Raw genomic sequence first — 20,783 nt, forward strand, 5'->3', positions numbered from 1 at the left:
GTTTCCCAGTGACTGAAAGGGAGGGACGGGCTGCCCATTGAATGAATCCAACGCTGGACAGGATATGAGATATTATTTTGCATGACTAAGCCTACTCTGAGTTTGTTTAGATTCTGAATACCATTTTGTAGGGAATCGTCTTCTGCTCCCGAGCGAAAGTTGTAAAACGCGTCAACATTTTTTACTATATGTATTTTAATAATGTTTAAAAAATAATTACTCTTGAATTTTTTTATTACTTTTGGCGCCACCCAAAGTTTTTTTTTTATGTATGCAATGACGTCATTTGACAGTTTTGGGAGGCTAGCTTCTTGACGGAGGAACAAAGTGAAGCACAGCGGATGGTTTTATGTGCAACAGCCTACTAAACAAGTAAGATTTGGTTATTTTCAGTTTAAACCTACGTTAATGTATAACTCGCTGTAAAATAGAAAGTCACATTTTGTTGACATGCTTCAACAATTTGCTGGGATCCAAGTCAGGCATCTGATGTCTTTGTGCTAACAATCAAGCTAGCTAGCGTGGCTATTTTCAGCGTCATCAGAGCAGGCCTGTGTAGGCAATTCAACTCCAATTAAATTATACAATTTGGAAACGTCTCATTTAACCTTGTATTAAACAACTGTCTAGTTTTGTGGAAAGCCAAATAGCTTGCAAGCAAGCTACATAAGCTTAAGTACGTTTTGTTAGTTCGCTAACTTTAGCTGTAAATCATCTAGCAAGCCAACTAACGTTAGCTGGCCACCATAACATAACTATTTAAATTCTGAAGAAATACCCGGCGGCAACAAGGGCTAAATCTCGCTTGTGGTCGATTTAATATCTTACCTACTCAATCTCTGGTTAGGTAGTTATGTGGCAGTCTGATGTTTTGTTAGTGAGAAACTGCCATTTCAAAATAGTGTGTCACTCAATACACTGTCTGATGCTACTGTGTGACCTGGCACCATTTGTGGGACTTGGCACTGTCTGACCTGGCACTTTGTGTTTGTTCCCTGGAACTCCCCTGTCTAAAGGCGTGAGGAACAGAAAATCGATTAAACCAATGATTGTACTAAATGGCTATAGTGTTTGCTACTATGGGTATTTGAGCTCGCCCGGATGGATCGTGAAATAAGTGTGTGGAGTCATTACCTTTAACAGTTACTGTTGTGATTTCAAATCATACTTAGCGCTAAAATATATTTATAAAGCCCCTTTTACATCATTATAAATCTATGACAGCACTTCTCTCCAGTTATGACTGGGCATTTAGCTGTTAATATGTAACTTGTGACACAGTTTAATAGGCCTATCTTAGGACTAACTTGACTGATAAGTTTGGTAATAGTATTTTCACTACTTGGCCAAAAGTGTGTGGACACCTGCTTGTCGAACATCTCATTTCAAAATCATGGGCATTAAGATTGAGTTGGTCTCCTCTTTGCTGCTATAACAGCCTCCACTCTTCAGGGAAGGGTTTCCACTGGATGTTGGAACATTGCTGCAGGGACTTGCTTCCATTCAGCCATGAGCATTAGTGAGGTCGGGCACTGATGGGCGATTAGGTCTGGCTCGCAGTTGGCGTTCCAATTTATCCTGATGGTGTTGAGGTCAGGGCTCTGTGCAGTCCAGTAGAATTCTTCCATACCGATCTGTAACCATTTCTATATTGACCTAGCTTTGTGCAAGGGGGCACTGTCATGCTAAAACATGAAAAGGCCTTCCCCAAACTGTTGCCACAAAGTTGGAAGCCCAGAATCATCTAGAATGTCATTGTATGCTGTAGATTTCCCTTCACGTGAACTAGCCTAGCCCAAACCATGAAAAACAGCCCCAGACAATTATCCCTCCTCCACCAAACTTTACAGTTGGTACTATGCATTGGTGCAGGTAGCGTTCTCCTGGCATCCGCCAAACCCAGATTTGTCCGTCGGACTGCCAGATGGTGAAGCGTGATTCATCACTCCAGAGAACTCCTTTCCACTGCTCCAGAGTCCAATGGCGGCGAGCTTTACACCACTCCAGCCGATGCTTGACAATGCGCATGGTGAACTTTGGCCTGTGTGCAGCTGCTCGGCTATTGAAACTAATTTCATGAAGCTTCCTATGTGTGCTGACGTTTGTTCCAGAGACAGTTTGGAACTTCATAGTAAGTGTTGCAACCGAAGACAGACAATTTTTACATGCTTCAGCATTCAGCGGTCCTGTTTGTGAGCTTGTGTGGCCTACCACTTCGCAGCTAAGCTATTGTTGCTCCAACATAAAGTTGACTGGGGACGCTATAGCAGGGCAGAAATTTGACGAACTGACTCGTTGGACAGTGCCACGTTGAAAGTCACTGAGCTCTTCAGTAAGGCCTTTCTACAGCCAATGTCTGTTTATGGAGATTGTTTGGCTGTGTGCTCGATTTTATACATCTGTCAGCAAAGGGTGTGGCTGAAATAGCCGAATCCACTAATTTGAAGGGGTGTCCACATACTTTTGTATATAAAGTGCATTCAGAAAGTATTCCTTTGACGTTTTTCCACATTTTGATAATGACAAAGCAAATATAGTTTTAAAAAATGTGCTAATTTTGTTTTAAAAAATGAACTATCACATTGACGTAAGTCACCTTTGGCAGTGATTACAGCCTCGAGTCATCTTGGGTATGACGCTACCAGCTTGGCACCTGTATTTGTGAGTTTTCCGATTTTTCTCTGAAGATCCTCTCAAGCTCTGTCTGGTTGGATGGTGAGCGTCACTGCATGGCTTTTTTCAGGTCTCATCAAATATGTTAGATCAGGTTCAAGTCCGTGTTCTGGCTGGGCCACTCGAGTACAGTCAGAGACTTGTCCCAAAGCCACTCCTGCTTTGTCTTGGCTGTGTGCTTAGGGTCATTGTCCTGTTGGAAGGTGAACCTTCGCCCCAGTCTAAGGCCCTGAGGGCTCTGGAGCAGGTTTTCATCAAGGATCTCTCTGTACATTGCTCCATTCATCTTTCCGTCGATTCCTGACACCACAATGCTTCGCCGTAGGGATGGTACCAGGTTTCCTCCAGACGTGACGCATGGCATTCAGGCCAAAGAGTTCAATCTTTGTTTCATCAGACCAGAGAATGTTGTTTCTCATGGTTTGAGAGTGCTTTAGGTGCCTTTTGGCAAATTCCAAGTGGACTGTCATGTGCCTTTTACTGAGGAGTGGCTTCCATCTGGCCACTCTACCATAAAGGTCTGATTGGTGGAGTGCTGCAGAGATGGTTGTTCTTCCGGAAGGTTCTCCCGGAAGCTTCTCCCATCTCCACAGTGGAACTCTGTCAGAGTGAATATCGGGCTCTTGGATTGCTTTACGGACAATTCCTAAGACCTCATGTCTTGTTTTTTGCTCTGACATACACTGTCAACAGTGGGACCTTATCTAGAAAGGTGTGTGCCTTTCCAAATCATGTCCAATCAATTGAATTTACCACAGGTGGACTCCGATTAAGTTGTAGAAACATTTCAAGGATTATCAATGGAAACAGGATGCACCTGAGTCAATTTCGAGTCTCATAGCAAAGGGTCTGAATACTTATGTAAAGAAGGTATTTCTTATTTTTTTAATATATAAATGTGCAAACATAAAAATAAAGGTTTTTGCTTTGTCATTATGGGGTATTGTGTGTAAATTGATGAGGAAAATAAGTAATTTAATATTTTTAGAATAAGGCTGTAAAGTAACAGTTGGGGAAGGGGTCTGAATACTTTCCGAATGCACTATATAGTGGACATCATGCTCTATTCTCCATTATTAACAGCTGGATAGGATTTTTAGGCTGTGTCCCAAATTGCACCCTCTGTATATCTCTGTCTTGATAACAAAACTTATAACGACTTTCTCCTCTCCCAGAGTTTTCCCAATACACCTGCCACGCAACCCCCAACAGTCTTCCCCCGTGAGACCTAAGAGCACGCCACACTGGCAGCAATGTCTTACAGTAAAGCAGACGGCTATCGCACCCAGCCACGGGACTCCAATACGCTCATCCAGACATGCAGCTCCAACATCCAGAAGATCACACAGAACAGTAAGTATTGCTGCAGAAAGAGAAGAGTTGATGTGATGAAGATAATTCAGTCAGTACTTTGTAATGATCTATACATGATGTATCCTATAGCCTACATCAGGGCTGCCCCAACCCTCTTCCTGGAGATCTACTGTCCTGTAGGTTTTCAGTCCAACCCTAATTTAGCATATCTGATTCAGCTAGTTAAGGTCTTGTTGAGCAGCTATTTAGTAGAATCAGGTGTGTTAAATTAGTGTTGGACTGAAACCCACAGGACGGTAGATCACCAGGAAGAGGGTTGGGCAGCCCTGGCCTACAGTTTAGAGAATGTATATCTTCTCTCCTCCCAGCTGCTCAGATAAAGAGCATGGTGAATCAGCTGGGGACGAGGCAAGACACAAGCGAACTGCAGGACCGTCTGTAAGTATTCTCAAAATGTTTTGCTTGTACATACGCTGATAAACGTATTAATGTACATATAGTACCAGTCAAGTTTGGACACACCTACTCATTCCAGGGTTTTTCTTTATTTTTACTATTTTCAACAATGTAGAATAATAGTGAAGATATCAAAGCTATGAAATATCACAAATGGAATCATGTAGTAACCAAAAAAGTGTAAAACAAATCAAAATATATTTTATAATTGAGATTATTAAAAGTAGCCACCCTTTGCCTTGATGACAGCTTTGCACACGCTTGGCATTCTCTCAACCAGCTTCATGAGGTAGTCACCTGGAATGCATTTAAATTAACAGGTGTTCCTTGTTAAAAGTTAATTTGTGGAATTTCTTTCCTTCTTAATGCATTTGAGCCAATCAGTTGTGTTGTGACAAGGTAGGAGTAGTATATAGAATATAGTCCTATTTGGTAAAAGACAAAGTCCATATTATGGCAAGAACAACTCAAATATTCAAAGAGAAACGACAGTCCATTATTACTTTAAGACATGAAGGTCAGTCAATCCGGAAAATTTCAAGAACTTTGAAAGTTTCTTCAAGTGCAGTCGCAAAAATCATCAAGGGCTATGATGGAACTGGCTCATGAGGACCGCCACAGGAAAGGAAGACCCAGAGTTACCTCTGCTGCAGAGAATAAGCTCATTAGAGTTACCAGCCTCAGAACTTGCAACCCAAATAATTGCAAAGACAATCTGCAGGACAATAACCCAAAACACACCTCCAGGCTGTGTAATGGCTATTTGACCAAGAAGGAGAGTGATGGAGTGCTGCATCAGTTGACCTGGCCTCCACAATCACCTGACCTCAAACCAATTGAGATGGTTTGGGATGAGTTGGACTGCAGAGTGAAGGAAAAGCAGCCAACAAGTGCTCAGCATATGTGGGAACTTCTTCAAGACTGTTGGAAAAGCATTCCAGGTGAAGCTGGTTGAGAGAATGCCAAGAGTGTGCAAAGCTGTCATCAAGGCAAAGGTAGGCTACTTTGAAGAATCTAAAATATATTTTGATTTGTTTCTTTTTTTGGTTACTACATAATTCCATGTGTTATTTCATAGTTTTTGTCTTCACTATTATTCTACAATATAGTAAAAAAATATATATATAAAGAAAAACCCTTGAATGAGTGGGTGAGTGCAAACTTTTGACTGGTAATGTACATACAGTACATACACTGACAAACTTGTTAATGTGCTGTATACAGAACAGAATGTGTGTGTCTTCTATGTTACTCCCTGAGAGTTTAGTATCTCCCTTACTGTTCACGTTCTTTCAGACAGCACATACAGCACTTTACCAACCAGCTGGCCAAGGAGACCAACAAGCACCTGAAAGACCTGGGCTCCGTCTCACTATCTTCAGCACCTTCAGAGCAGGTCAGTGTCTGTTCCAATGAGTTTGTGTGTGGGACGGACATCCCAACAATGACAACGGGAGTACCTTGAGTAACCTTTTGTGTGTTTGAATGGCTCCAGGTTGAAGTTTCCCATAGGTACAGATCTAGCATGCCCTCTTCCCCGATCCTAACCTTAACCGTTAGTGGGGGAAATGCAAAACTGACCCAAGATCTAGGGGGAACTCGGTGTCTAGGGGGGGGAACTCGGTGTCTAGGGGGGGAACTCGGTGTCTAGGGGGGGGAACTCGGTGTCTAGGGGGGGGAACTCGGTGTCTAGGGGGGGTGGGAACTCGGTGTCTAGGGGGGGACGGGGGACTCGGTGTCTAGGGGGGGACGGGGGACTCGGTGTCTAGGGGGGGACGGGGGACTCGGTGTCTAGGGGGGGACGGGGGACTCGGTGTCTAGGGGGGGACGGGGGACTCGGTGTCTGGGGGGGGACGGGGGACTCGGTGTCTGGGGGGGGACGGGACTCGGTGTCTGGGGGGGGACGGGACTCGGTGTCTGGGGGGGGACGGGACTCGGTGTCTGGGGGGGGACGGGACTCGGTGTCTGGGGGGGGACGGGACTCGGTGTCTAGGGGGGGGGGACTCGGTGTCTAGGGGGGGGGGACTCGGTGTCTAGGGGGGGGGGACTCGGTGTCTAGGGGGGGGACTCGGTGTCTGGGGGGGGGCGGGACTCGGTGTCTGGGACGGGACGGGACTCGGTGTCTGGGGGGGGACGGGACTCGGTGTCTAGGGGGGGGGGGGGGGGACTCGGTGTCTAGGGGGGGGGACTCGGTGTCTAGGGGGGGGGGACTCGGTGTCTAGGGGGGGGACTCGGTGTCTAGGGGGGGGACTCGGTGTCGAGGGGGGGGGACTCGGTGTCTAGGGGGGGGGGACTCGGTGTCTAGGGGGGGGGACTCGGTGTCTAGGGGGGGGACTCGGTGTCTAGGGGGGGGGACTCGGTGTCTAGGGGGGGGGGACTCGGTGTCTAGGGGGGGGGGGGACTCGGTGTCTAGGGGGGGTGGGAACTCGGTGTCTAGGGGGGGTGGGAACTCGGTGTCTAGGGGGGGTGGGAACTCGGTGTCTAGGGGGGGGGGGGAACTCGGTGTCTAAGGGGGGGAACTCGGTGTCTAGGGGGGGGGGAGACTCGGTGTCTAGGGGGGGGAGACTCGGTGTCTAGGGGGGGGAGACTCGGTGTCTAGGGGGGGGGACTCGGTGTCTGGGGGGGGGGGGGACTCGGTGTCTAGGGGGGGGGGAACTCGGTGTCTAGGGGGGGGGGGGAACTCGGTGTCTAGGGGGGGGGGGGGAACTCGGTGTCTAGGGGGGGGGGGGGGAACTCGGTGTCTAGGGGGGGTGGAACTCGGTGTCTGGGGGGGGGGGAACTCGGTGTCTAGGGGGGGGGAACTCGGTGTCTAGGGGGGGGAACTCGGTGTCTAGGGGGTGGGAACTCGGTGTCTAGGGGGTGGGAACTCGGTGTCTAGGGGGTGGGAACTCGGTGTCTAGGGGGTGGGAACTCGGTGTCTAGGGGGTGGGAACTCGGTGTCTAGGGGGTGGGAACTCGGTGTCTAGGGGGGGTGGGAACTCGGTGTCTAGGGGGGGTGGGGGGAACTCGGTGTCTAGGGGGGGTGGGGGGAACTCGGTGTCTGGGGGTGGGGGGAACTCGGTGTCTGGGGGGGGGGGAACTCGGTGTCTAGGGGGGGGGGGGGAACTCGGTGTCTAGGGGGGGGGAACTCGGTGTCTAGGGGGGGGGGACTCGGTGTCTAGGTGGGGGGAACTCGGTGTCTAGGTGGGGGGAACTCGGTGTCTAGGTGGGGGGAACTCGGTGTCTAGGGGGGGGGAACTCGGTGTCTAGGGGGGGGGGACTCGGTGTCTGGGGGGGGGGGGGACTCGGTGTCTAGGGGGGGGGACTCGGTGTCTAGGGGGGGGGGACTCGGTGTCTAGGGGGGGGGACTCGGTGTCTAGGGGGGGGGACTCGGTGTCTAGGAGGGGGGGGAACTCGGTGTCTAGGGGGGGGGGGGACTCGGTGTCTGGGGGGGGACTCGGTGTCTGGGGGGGGACGGGACTCGGTGTCTGGGGGGGGACGGGACTCGGTGTCTAGGGGGGGGGGGGGACTCGGTGTCTAGGGGGGGGGGACTCGGTGTCTAGGGGGGGGGACTCGGTGTCTGGGGGGGGACTCGGTGTCTAGGGGGGGGGGAACTCGGTGTCTAGGGGGGGGGGGGAACTCGGTGTCTAGGGGGGGGGACTCGGTGTCTAGGGGGGGGAACTCGGTGTCTAGGGGGGGGGAACTCGGTGTCTAGGGGGGGGAACTCGGTGTCTGGGGGGGGGAGACTCGGTGTCTGGGGGGGGGAGACTCGGTGTCTGGGGGGGGGGACTCGGTGTCTGGGGGGGGGGACTCGGTGTCTGGGGGGGGGGGGACTCGGTGTCTGGGGGGGGGGGGGAACTCGGTGTCTAGGGGGGGGGGGAACTCGGTGTCTAGGGGGGGGGGGAACTCGGTGTCTAGGGGGGGGAACTCGGTGTCTAGGGGGGGGGAGAACTCGGTGTCTAGGGGGGGGGAACTCGGTGTCTAGGGGGGGGAACTCGGTGTCTAGGGGGGGGAACTCGGTGTCTAGGGGGGGGGAACTCGGTGTCTAGGGGGGGGGAACTCGGTGTCTAGGGGGGGGGAACTCGGTGTCTAGGGGGGGAACTCGGTGTCTGGGGGGGGAACTCGGTGTCTGGGGGGGGGACTCGGTGTCTAGGGGGGGGACTGACTCGGTGTCTAGGGGGGGGACTGACTCGGTGTCTAGGGGGGGGGACTCGGTGTCTAGGGGGGGAGGGACTCGGTGTCTAGGGGGGGGTAACTCGGTGTCTAGGGGGGGAGAACTCGGTGTCTAGGGGGGGAGAACTCGGTGTCTAGGGGGGGGAACTCGGTGTCTAGGTGGGGGGAACTCGGTGTCTAGGTGGGGGGAACTCGGTGTCTAGGTGGGGGGAACTCGGTGTCTAGGGGGGGAGACTCGGTGTCTGGGGGGGGGGACTCGGTGTCTGGGGGGGGGGGGACTCGGTGTCTGGGGGGGGGGGGACTCGGTGTCTAGGGGGGGAACTCGGTGTCTAGGGGGAGGGGAAACTCGGTGTCTAGGGGGAGGGGAAACTCGGTGTCTAGGGGGAGGGGAAACTCGGTGTCTAGGGGGGGGGACTCGGTGTCTAGGGGGGGGGACTCGGTGTCTAGGGGGGGGGAAACTCGGTGTCTAGGGGGGGGGAAACTCGGTGTCTAGGGGGGGGGGGACTCGGTGTCTAGGGGGGGGGGGACTCGGTGTCTGGGGGGGGGACTCGGTGTCTGATGGGGGGGGACTCGGTGTCTGATGGGGGGGGACTCGGTGTCTGATGGGGGGGACTCGGTGTCTGATGGGGGGGGGACTCGGTGTCTGATGGGGGGGGGACTCGGTGTCTAGGGGGGGGGACTCGGTGTCTAGGGGGGGGGACTCGGTGTCTAGGGGGGGTGGGGGACTCGGTGTCTAGGGGGGGGACTCGGTGTCTAGGGGGGGGGGACTCGGTGTCTAGGGGGGGGACTCGGTGTCTAGGGGGGGGGGACTCGGTGTCTAGGGGGGGGGGACTCGGTGTCTAGGGGGGGGGGACTCGGTGTCTAGGGGGGGGGACTCGGTGTCTAGGGGGGGGGACTCGGTGTCTAGGGGGGGGGACTCGGTGTCTAGGGGGGGGGGGACTCGGTGTCTAGGGGGGGGGGGACTCGGTGTCTAGGGGGGGGGACTCGGTGTCTAGGGGGGGGGGACTCGGTGTCTAGGGGGGGGGAACTCGGTGTCTAGGGGGGGGGAACTCGGTGTCTAGGGGGGGGGGACTCGGTGTCTAGGGGGGGGGGAACTCGGTGTCTAGGGGGGGGGGAACTCGGTGTCTAGGGGGGGGGGGGAACACGGTGTCTAGGGGGGGGGGGAACTCGGTGTCTAGGGGGGGGGGGAACTCGGTGTCTAGGGGGGGGGAACTCGGTGTCTAGGGGGGGGGAACTCGGTGTCTAGGGTGGGAACTCGGTGTCTAGGGTGGGAACTCGGTGACAGTGACAACTCCTTGACAGGAACAATGTGTTTGAGTGATCCATTTCTTCTTCTTCTCAACCCACAGAGGCAACAGAAGATCCAGAAGGACCGGCTGATGAATGATTTCTCCGCTGCCCTCAACAACTTCCAGGCCATACAGCGCCAGGCAGCACAGAAGGAGAAGGAGTCTGTGGCCAGAGCCCGAGCTGGTTCCCGTCTCTCTGTAAGGCTTTGAAAATACAGATAGAACAATGGCTGGAATGCTGAGTATGTCATACCATTGGCAGGTTTTCTATGATCAAACTTCAAGTGATGTCTGGTTCCTCTCTGTCAGGCTGAAGATGGTGCCTCTGAGGAACAGCTCGTGTCTTTTGATAAGTAGGTTCAAGCTTCTCTCTCTCTCTGAGGAGGATATTATGATACTTCTCTACTCCAGGATATGGTGCCTGGTTTCTTAAATATTGCTTGTATCTCCTTCTCTCCATACAAGTGTTTCTTCGCTCTTTCTTTTCTGTAGCCAAGAAGATTGGGGTCAGACAACCACACAGACGACAGAGGAGGCCATAACAGAAGAGGACTTGGAGCTTATCAAGGAGAGAGAGACCAACATCAGACAGCTGGAGGTCAGTCTGTCCCCCGTCCCCCCCCCTTCAATCTGAAACAGTGGTCGTGTCCCTTATTACACCCTGTTCCCTACATTGTGCATAGGGTTCTGCTCCAAACTAATTCTCTGGGGAATAGGGTGCTGGTCCAATCTAATGCTCTGGGGAATAGGGTGCTGCTCCAAACGAATGCCCTGGGGAATAGGGTGCTGGTCTAAACTAATGCTCTGGGGAATAGGGTTCTGCTCCAAACTAATTCTCTGGGGAATAGGGTGCTGGTCCAATCTAATGCCCTGGGGAATAGGGTGCTGGTCTAAACTAATGCCCTGGGGAATAGGGTGCTGCTCCAAACTAATGCCCTGGGGAATAGGGTGCTGCTCCAAACTAATGCTCTGGGGAATAGGGTGCTGCTCCAAACTAATGCTCTGGGGAATAGGGTGCTGCTCCAATCTAATGCCCTGGGGAATAGGGTGCTGCTCCAAACTAATGCCCTGGGGAATAGGGTGCTGCTCCAAACTAATGCTCTGGGGAATAGGGTGCCTTTCAGGATGCATCCAGAACCTGGGGACCAGACCAATGCCTATGCTCATCACATTTAAAAACTTTATTTTATTTACCCTTTATTTAATTAGGCAAGTGAGTTAAGAACAAATTCTTATTTACAATGACGGCCTACCCCGGCCAAACCCTAACCCGGACGGCGCTGGGCCAGCCCTATGGGACTCCCAAACACGGCCGGTTGTGATACAGCCTGGATTCTAACCAGGGTGTCTGTAGGGACACCTCTAGTGACACCTCTAGCACTGAGATGCAGTGCCTTAGACCGCTGCGCCATTCGGGAGCACATGGCATAAACAGGAACGCATTACCTTTTTCATTGAGTTATGTGTTATTTCAGCATTGCCTTTTTATTGAGTTATGTTGTCATTTCAGTCGGACATCTTGGATGTGAACCAGATCTTCAAGGATCTAGCAGTGATGATCCATGATCAGGGAGAGATGATTGGTGAGTTCCGTCACTTGTTGTTGTACTGGAGTACAGTGCCCAATCAGTTTCTTCCTTCATAAAAACCATGCCTCTGAATCATGATTTGAACTCTCTAGAAATATAATCTGACCCCAAAACATCTGTATTATAGTATTCATACCCCGTGATTTATTCCACATTTTGTTGTTACAGCCTGAATTCAAAATGCATTAAATCGATATATTTTCTCACCCATCTACATGCAATACCCCATAATGGCAAAGTGAAAACATGTTTTTAGAAATTGTAGGAAATGTATTAAAAATGAAATATAGAGATATCTAATTTACATTTACATTACATTACATTTAAGTCATTTAGCAGACGCTCTTATCCAGAGCGACTTACAAATTTACATAAGTATTCACACCCCTGAGTCAATACTTTGTCTTTCTGGGTAAAACATTTGCCCATTATTCTTTAAAAAATTCTTCAAGCTCTGCTGCTGAAAGGTGAATTCATCTCCCAGTGTCTGGTGGAAAGCAGACTGAACCAGGTTTTCCTCTAGGATTTTGTCTGTGCTTAGCTCCACTCTGTTTATTTTTTATCCTGAAGAACTCCTCAGCCCTTAACGATTACAAGCATTCCCATAACATGATGCAGCCACCACTATGCTTGAATATATGAAGAGTGATACTCAGTAATGTGTTGTATTGGATTTGTCCCAAACATAACACTTTGTATTCAGGACAAAAAGTTAATTGGTTTGCCACATTTTTTTAAATATGACTTTAGTGCCTTGGAATATTTGTATTCTATACAGGCTTCCTTCTTGTCACTCTCAATTAGGTTAGTATTGTGGAGTAACTACAATGTTGTTGATCCATCCTCAGTTTTCTCCTATCACACCCATTAAACTATTTTAAAGTCACCATTGGCCTCATGGTGAAATCGCTGAGTGGTTTCCTTCCTCTCCAGCAACTGAGTTAGGAAGGACGCTTATATATTTGTAGTGCTTGAGTTATTGAAACACCATCCAAACTGTAATTAATAATATCACCATGCTCAAAGGGATATTCAATGTCTGCTTTTTGTATTTTTACCCATCTACCAATAGGTGCCCTTCTTGGCGTGGCATTGGTAAACCTCCCTGGTGTTTGCGGTTGAATCTGTGTTTGAAATTCACTGCTCGACTGAGGGACCTTAGTGAGATGAGGTAGTCATTCAACAATCATGTTAAGCACTATTATTACACACAGAGTGAGTCCATGCAACTTATGTGACTTGTTAAGCACATTTTTACTCCTGAACTTATTTAGGCGTTGCCATAACAAAGGAGTTGAATACTTGTTGACTGAAGACATTTGTAAAAATGTCAAAAAACATAATACCACTTTCACATTACTGGGAATTGTGTGTAGGTCAGTGACACAACATTTCAATTTAATCCATTTTAAATTCAGGCTCTAACACAACAAAATGTGGAAAAAGTCAAGGGGTTTGACTACGTTCTGAAGGCACGGTACATATCTGTAAAAATAAAGAATCTGTCGTACCTTAAGGCAGTAACAAGCTGAGCCAGTCTGTCTGACCCTCTGTGTTTACACCACAGACAGCATAGAGGCCAACGTAGAGAGTGCTGAGGTCCACGTAGACCGAGGGACAGAACAGCTCCAGAGAGCCTCCTACTACCAGGTAAGACAGAATATCACTGCGGCAGAGTAAGACCCTGTGTCCACTGCTAGCTAGCGATGACTGCCAACAAAATGAGGGATCCCATTCCTATTCAATAGAAGGAAAGCACCTCGCGCCGAACTGTTTGAACAAAGTGTGAACAGAACAATAAGTTGACAAAAGCTGAACATTATGCAAATTCTAGGTGACATCATAGCAAGTTATGTAATGGTGCAACTTGACAAATCGAGGATCGTTATAGCTTCCAGCTCGTGCTTGATTGGCTGTTGATGCCATGGAGAAGTGGGTATACTCTAATTTCCAAAATGGCCTGCCCGGTTCTGAGAAACGGAGACACGTACTCTGAATGACCTAAATCATGGCAATGAGAAATACAATCCACCATGATATCCAGAATGAAACAATAGGCTCAGCCCTTATGGCTGATACGTTAGGCTCGGCCCTTATGGCTGATACGTTAGGCTCGGCCTTTATGGCTGATACGTTAGGCTCGGCCTTTATGGCTGATACGTTAGGCTCGGCCCTTATGGCTGATACGTTAGACTCGGCCCTTATGGCTGATACCTTAGGCTCGGCCCTTATGGCTGATACGCTAGGCTCGGCCCTTATGGCTGATACGCTAGGCTCGGCCCTTATGGCTGATACGCTAGGCTCGGCCCTTATGGCTGATACGTTAGGCTCGGCCCTTATGGCTGATACGTTAGGCTCGGCCCTTATGGCGGATACGCTAGGCTCGGCCCTTATGGCGGATACGCTAGGCTCGGCCCTTATGGCGGATACGCTAGGCTCGGCCCTTATGGCGGATACGCTAGGCTCGGCCCTTATGGCGGATACGCTAGGCTCGGCCCTTATGGCGGATACGCTAGGCTCGGCCCTTATGGCGGATACGCTAGGCTCGGCCCTTATGGCGGATACGCTAGGCTCGGCCCTTATGGCGGATACGCTAGGCTCGGCCCTTATGGCGGATACGCTAGGCTCGGCCCTTATGGCTGATACGCTAGGCTCGGCCCTTATGGCTGATACGCTAGGCTCGGCCCTTATGGCTGATACGCTAGGCTCGGCCCTTATGGCTGATACGCTAGGCTCGGCCCTTATGGCTGATACGCTAGGCTCGGCCCTTATGGCTGATACGCTAGGCTCGGCCCTTATGGCTGATACGCTAGGCTCGGCCCTTATGGCTGATACGCTAGGCTCGGCCCTTATGGCTGATACGCTAGGCTCGGCCCTTATGGCTGATACGCTAGGCTCGGCCCTTATGGCTGATACGCTAGGCTCGGCCCTTATGGCTGATACGCTAGGCTCGGCCCTTATGGCTGATACGCTAGGCTCGGCCCTTATGGCTGATACGCTAGGCTCGGCCCTTATGGCTGATACGCTAGGCTCGGCCCTTATGGCTGATACGCTAGGCTCGGCCCTTATGGCGGATACGCTAGGCTCGGCCCTTATGGCGGATACGCTAGGCTCGGCCCTTATGGCGGATACGCTAGGCTCGGCCCTTATGGCGGATACGCTAGGCTCGGCCCTTATGGCGGATACGCTAGGCTCGGCCCTTATGGCGGATACGCTAGGCTCGGCCCTTATGGCGGATACGCTAGGCTCGGCCCTTATGGCGGATACGCTAGGCTCGGCCCTTATGGCGGATACGCTAGGCTCGGCCCTTATGGCGGATACGCTAGGCTCGGCCCTTATGGCGGATACGCTAGGCTCGGCCCTTATGGCGGATACGCTAGGCTCGGCCCTTATGGCGGATACGCTAGGCTCGGCCCTTATGGCGGATACGCTAGGCTCGGCCCTTATGGCGGATACGCTAGGCTCGGCCCTTATGGCGGATACGCTAGGCTCGGCCCTTATGGCGGATACGCTAGGCTCGGCCCTTATGGCGGATACGCTAGGCTCGGCCCTTATGGCGGATACGCTAGGCTCGGCCCTTATGGCGGATACGCTAGGCTCGGCCCTTATGGCGGATACGCTAGGCTCGGCCCTTATGGCGGATACGCTAGGCTCGGCCCTTATGGCGGATACGCTAGGCTCGGCCCTTATGGCGGATACGCTAGGCTCGGCCCTTATGGCGGATACGCTAGGCTCGGCCCTTATGGCGGATACGCTAGGCTCGGCCCTTATGGCGGATACGCTAGGCTCGGCCCTTATGGCGGATACGCTAGGCTCGGCCCTTATGGCGGATACGCTAGGCTCGGCCCTTATGGCGGATACGCTAGGCTCGGCCCTTATGGCGGATACGCTAGGCTCGGCCCTTATGGCGGATACGCTAGGCTCGGCCCTTATGGCGGATACGCTAGGCTCGGCCCTTATGGCGGATACGCTAGGCTCGGCCCTTATGGCGGATACGCTAGGCTCGGCCCTTATGGCGGATACGCTAGGCTCGGCCCTTATGGCGGATACGCTAGGCTCGGCCCTTATGGCGGATACGCTAGGCTCGGCCCTTATGGCGGATACGCTAGGCTCGGCCCTTATGGCGGATACGCTAGGCTCGGCCCTTATGGCGGATACGCTAGGCTCGGCCCTTATGGCGGATACGCTAGGCTCGGCCCTTATGGCGGATACGCTAGGCTCGGCCCTTATGGCGGATACGCTAGGCTCGGCCCTTATGGCGGATACGCTAGGCTCGGCCCTTATGGCGGATACGCTAGGCTCGGCCCTTATGGCGGATACGCTAGGCTCGGCCCTTATGGCGGATACGCTAGGCTCGGCCCTTTTGGCGGATACTCTAGGCTAAGGGACCAGATAAGCACAGAGTTCAGAAAAGGACCAGCTTTCTATGGTGGTGCGTTACATGAGAACGGGATACTCGAGGAGTTCCTACACTTCACCTCAGCTAAAGGCTTGGATGCTACTCGCTGCTGAGATCCGTATTCTACAACAAGCGCTTGAAGGGAGCAGTCAGTCATCTCTGTATTGTTCCCTTTGCTGGAGGAGACATTTACATTACATTTAAGTCATTTAGCAGACGCTCTTATCCAGAGCGACTTACAAATTGGAAAGTTCATACATATTCATCCTGGTCCCCCCGTGGGAATTGAACCCTGGTCCCCCCGTGGGAATTGAACCCACAACCCTGGCATTGCAAGTGCCATGCTCTACCAACTGAGCCACACGGGACCGAGGAGAGTTATGGGTTACAAAGCAAGTGTGGTTACAAAGGTTACAAAGCAAATGGTGGCTACCTGTTCAAGTCAGGGACCTGGTCTAAACCTCATAGCCTGTCCCTTAAACTCTACCTGTCCAAGTCAGGGCCCTGGTCTAAACCTCATAGCCTGTCCCTTAACCTCTACCTGTCCAAGTCAGGGCCCTGGTCTAAACCTCATAGCCTGTCCCTTAACCTCTACCTGTCCAAGTCAGGGCCCTGGTCTAAACCGCATAGCCTGTCCCTTAAACTCTACCTGTTCCAAGTCAGGGCCCAGGTCTAAACTTCATAGCCTGTCCCTTAAACTCTACCTGTTCCAAGTCATGGCCCTGGTCTTAACCTCATAGCCCGTCCCTTAACCTCATAGCCTGTCCCTTAAACTCTACCTGTTCTAAGTCAGGGCCCTGGTCTAAACCTCATAGCCTGTCCCTTAAACTCTACCTGTTCCAAGTCAGGGCCCTGGTCTAAACCTCATAGCCTGTCCCTTAACCTCATAGCCTGTCCCTTAACCTCATAGCCTGTCCCTTAAACTCTACCTGTTCAAGTCAGGGCCCAGCTCTAAACCTCATAGCCTGTCCCTTAAACTCTACCTGTTCCAAGTCAGGGCCCAGGTCTAAACCTCATAGCCCGTCCCTTAACCTCATAGCCTGTCCCTTAAACTCTACCTGTTCCAAGTCAGGGCCCTGGTCTAAACCTCATAGCCTGTCCCTTAAACTATACCTGTTCCAAGTCAGGGCCCTGGTCTAAACCTCATAGCCTGTCCCTTAAACTCTACCTGTCCAAGTCAGGGCCCTGGTCTTAACCTCATAGCCTGTCCCTTAACCTCATAGCCTGTCCCTTAAACTCTTCCTGTCCAAGTCAGGGCCCTGGTCTAAACCTCATAGCCTGTCCCTTAAACTCTACCTGTTCCAAGTCAGGGCCCTGGTCTAAACCTCATAGCCTGTCCCTTAACCTCATAGCCTGTCCCTTAAACTCTACCTGTTCAAGTCAGGGCCCTGGTCTAAACCTCATAGCCTGTCCCTTAAACTCTACCTGTTCCAAGTCAGGGCCCAGGTCTAAACCTCATAGCCTGTCCCTTAAACTCTACCTGTTCCAAGTCAGGGCCCAGCTCTAAACCTCATAGCCTGTCCCTTAAACTCTACCTGTTCAAGTCAGGGCCCAGCTCTAAACCTCATAGCCTGTCCCTTAAACTCTACCTGTTCAAGTCAGGGCCCTGGTCTAAACCTCATAGCCTGTCCCTTAAACTCTACCTGTTCAAGTCAGGGCCCTGGTCTAAACCTCATAGCCCGTCCCTTAACCTCATAGCCTGTCCCTTAAACTCTACCTGTTCCAAGTCAGGGCCCAGGTCTAAACCTCATAGCCTGTCCCTTAAACTCTACCTGTTCCAAGTCAGGGCCCAGGTCTAAACCTCATAGCCTGTCCCTTAAACTCTACCTGTTCCAAGTCAGGACCCAGGTCTAAACCTCATAGACTGTCCCTTAACCTCTTCTATCGAGAAGCAAAATGTAGAGGCTAAACTGTACAACTCATGAGACGTGGGAATAGTTCGGAGCGGTCCGGTGCTGAAACCTTTGATCCGTCTTTCGCCGGGTTCAACCAGCGCCGGGCCACATTACCTACCCTGGGTGCTGAATAATATAGGTTTCTTCTATGTTTTCGCACTTTTCACATCCATATATTGCCAACTATTTTACTGATTTGCATTTGTGTAGGCTACGTTGTGCATGATTGATAAGGCGTGTACCCTCCACTACACTACTTTGATACACGTCAGTGGGGATTGAGAAGTGAGTTTACATCAAACACCACTGAAAAGAAAATGTGGGTATACGACGTAATACCCTCCACTACATCACTGAGAACGACCTAGCATGCTGTGGGTTTGCTGCTTGAATAAAAACTGCCCACATAGCGTTGAACCGTCGACTCGAGCGTTTCAGGTAACATTAAATGAATCGGTGCCATGCTGTTTTCTGCACCTCGACTGTCACCAACCTGCCATCCCTCTGCTCTGTCTCTCCCCTTAGCAAAAGTCCCGTAAGAAGATGTGCATTCTGGCTATGGTCATGTCCATAGTACTGACCATACTAGGCATCATCATCTGGCAAGCCACCAAATGAGAAGAGAGACAACCCTCCTCTTTTTCACATCTTTATTTATTTAATTCCCCCCTCCAACCTGAAACATCAGCCCGGGATGGATCCCCTCCAACCTGAAACACCAGCCCGGGATGGATTCCCGGAGCGATGCCCAGCTAGCTCACTGTTGCCAGGGTCAGTGGAGTGGCATCAGGGCAAAGGGATGGGTCTGGGATATGTAACCTGACATTCCCTACCTGAGCTCAAGGCCTCCAGCTAACCTCCTGTCTCATTTACCCTGAGACAAGGCAGTAGTATTCCTATTCAAATGTCGAGTATTGGTGTAAAATGGGGCTGGAGAGGGGATTAATATAAAGATATTCTGTTTAATTCTACTTGTGATATTTACTACACTAACATTCATTGTATTTCCAAACACACATAATTGTTGTTATTAATATTATTGTTGATGAACTATTATATAGCAAATGGGGACGGACACCGATATGAAAAAAATAAAACTGTTGTTTTTGTAAATTCATCTCTGGGTTTTGTAGGGTGATGAATGATTTTGGTAACCTGTACATTTCCGGTACCTTTTTGGTATGTAAACAGTTTAGAGTGACACACTCCATTCAAGTTATAGGACAGGTTTCCTGAACATAGATTAAGTCTCGATGGCGATTCTGCATTGACCTTGCATTTTAGTCCAGGACTAGTCTTAATCTGTGTCCAGGAAACCACCCCATAGTCCTTATATTGCTCAGGTGAGATCAGGTTCTGATAGTGAACCTTTTTTTTTTTTATCCAACTGTCTACATGATAATAACAAACTCTGGTCGTAATAAACACATTTATTAACACTGTTGAAGAGCAAACCTCTTGGCAGTTTCCAAAACACAGATTAAGCTTCAAATTATTTGTAATTATGTTCCCGGCACCTTGACCATCCGCTCAATAAAAAAATAGTCCTGCGGCTCAAATCTAGTTTATAGCGCAGTGGTCTAGGGCACTGCATCGCAGCGCTAGCTGTGCCACCAGAGACTCTGGGTTCGCGCCCAGGCTCTGTCGCAGCCGGCCGCGACCGGGAGGTCCGTGGGGTGACGCACAATTGGCCTAGCGTCGTCCGGTTTAGGGGGGGTTTGGCCGGTAGGGATATCCTTGTCTCATCGCGCACCAGCGACTCCTGTGCTGGGCCGGGCGCAGTGCGCGCTAACCAAGGTAGCCAGATGCACGGTGTTTCCTCCGACACATTGGTGCGGCTTACTTCCGGGTTGGAGGCGCGTTGTTTTAAGAAGCAGTGCGGCTTGGTTGGGTTGTGTTTCGGAAGACGCATGGCTTTCGACCTTCGTCTCTCCCGAGCCCGTACGGGAGTTGTAGCGATGAGACAAGATAGTAATTACTAACAATTGGATACCACGAAATTGGGGAGAAAAACGGGTAAAATAAAATAAAAATAAAAAATCTTGTTTATAATCCCTGTCGTAGATGGTGTTGACTGAATAGGATGATCATAGTTGTTGATGTGCTGTAAAACTTCATTTATGACTGATGTTCTCATTATGATGCAAATCTTTGTAATATATTACAATCTTGGACTACAAAACCCATTTATAATGACAATATATATGTTAATTGCAACTGTAGTTTTTAAAAACAAAAGTAATTGTCAACCTGTTTTATTGATATCTATGACTTCTATCAATATGCTTAAATAAAAACTATGTCTTAAACACAAGATCCTTTTTCTGAGACTTTTTTGTCAGGACTTTTCCTTCCAAATAGACAATATTGTAAATATGATCACTGTTTTACTTTGTAAAGATGTTTTATATTTATTGTATATCTTTTTCTTATCCAACTTATCATTTTTATTAATTATTTTCATATTTTATGGGGTGGATCAGCTTGAATATTGTAGATTCCATCGACGTAATTATCTGCATCATTTCTAATCTTCCATATATTTTTTTCGTAAATATATTACATTTTTTATTTTACCTTTTTATTTAACTAGACAAGTCAGTTATGAACAAATTGTTATTTTCAATGATGGCCTAGGAACAGTGGGTTAACTGCCTTGTTCAGGGGCATAACGACAGATTTTTACCTTGTCAGCTTGGGTATTCGATCTTGCAACCTTTCGGTTACTACTCCAATGCTCTAACCACTAGACTAGACAAGTCCCCTAATGTCCTTGAGTGGCCCAGCCTGAGTCCGGACTTGTGTGTATTTTTTAGTGATCCAATACGTAATATAGTACACTTATCATAATTTGGTTGTAATAGAACAGTTATGACCTCTGCCAGCAGGGGTCAGTGCAGCTCTGACTACAGGCTGGGGAGAACAGTTATGACCTCAGCCAGCAGGGGTCAGTGCAGCTCTGACTACAGGCGGGGGAGAACAGATATGACCTCAGCCAGCAGGGGTCAGTGCAGCT

The 20,783-nt window shown here is 50.3% G+C and overlaps 1 protein-coding gene across 1 annotated transcript; it reads left to right on the forward strand.

Annotated features, from left to right (window-relative positions):
* The first annotated feature begins 261 nt into the window (after positions 1–261).
* stx12 (syntaxin 12) lies at positions 262–20,081 on the forward strand. Its single transcript, XM_055893330.1, has 10 exons — positions 262–372; positions 3,849–4,026; positions 4,356–4,425; positions 5,740–5,839; positions 9,945–10,082; positions 10,194–10,237; positions 10,377–10,482; positions 11,395–11,467; positions 13,041–13,123; positions 18,293–20,081. Exons 2-10 carry the CDS (start codon positions 3,927–3,929, stop codon positions 18,383–18,385), a joined length of 807 nt encoding a protein of 268 aa, XP_055749305.1. The 5' UTR covers positions 262–372; positions 3,849–3,926; the 3' UTR covers positions 18,386–20,081.
* The last annotated feature ends 702 nt before the right edge of the window (positions 20,082–20,783 follow it).

This window comes from Salvelinus fontinalis, chromosome 32 (assembly GCF_029448725.1).
Source record: "Salvelinus fontinalis isolate EN_2023a chromosome 32, ASM2944872v1, whole genome shotgun sequence".
NCBI classification, from domain to species: Eukaryota; Metazoa; Chordata; class Actinopteri; order Salmoniformes; family Salmonidae; genus Salvelinus; species Salvelinus fontinalis.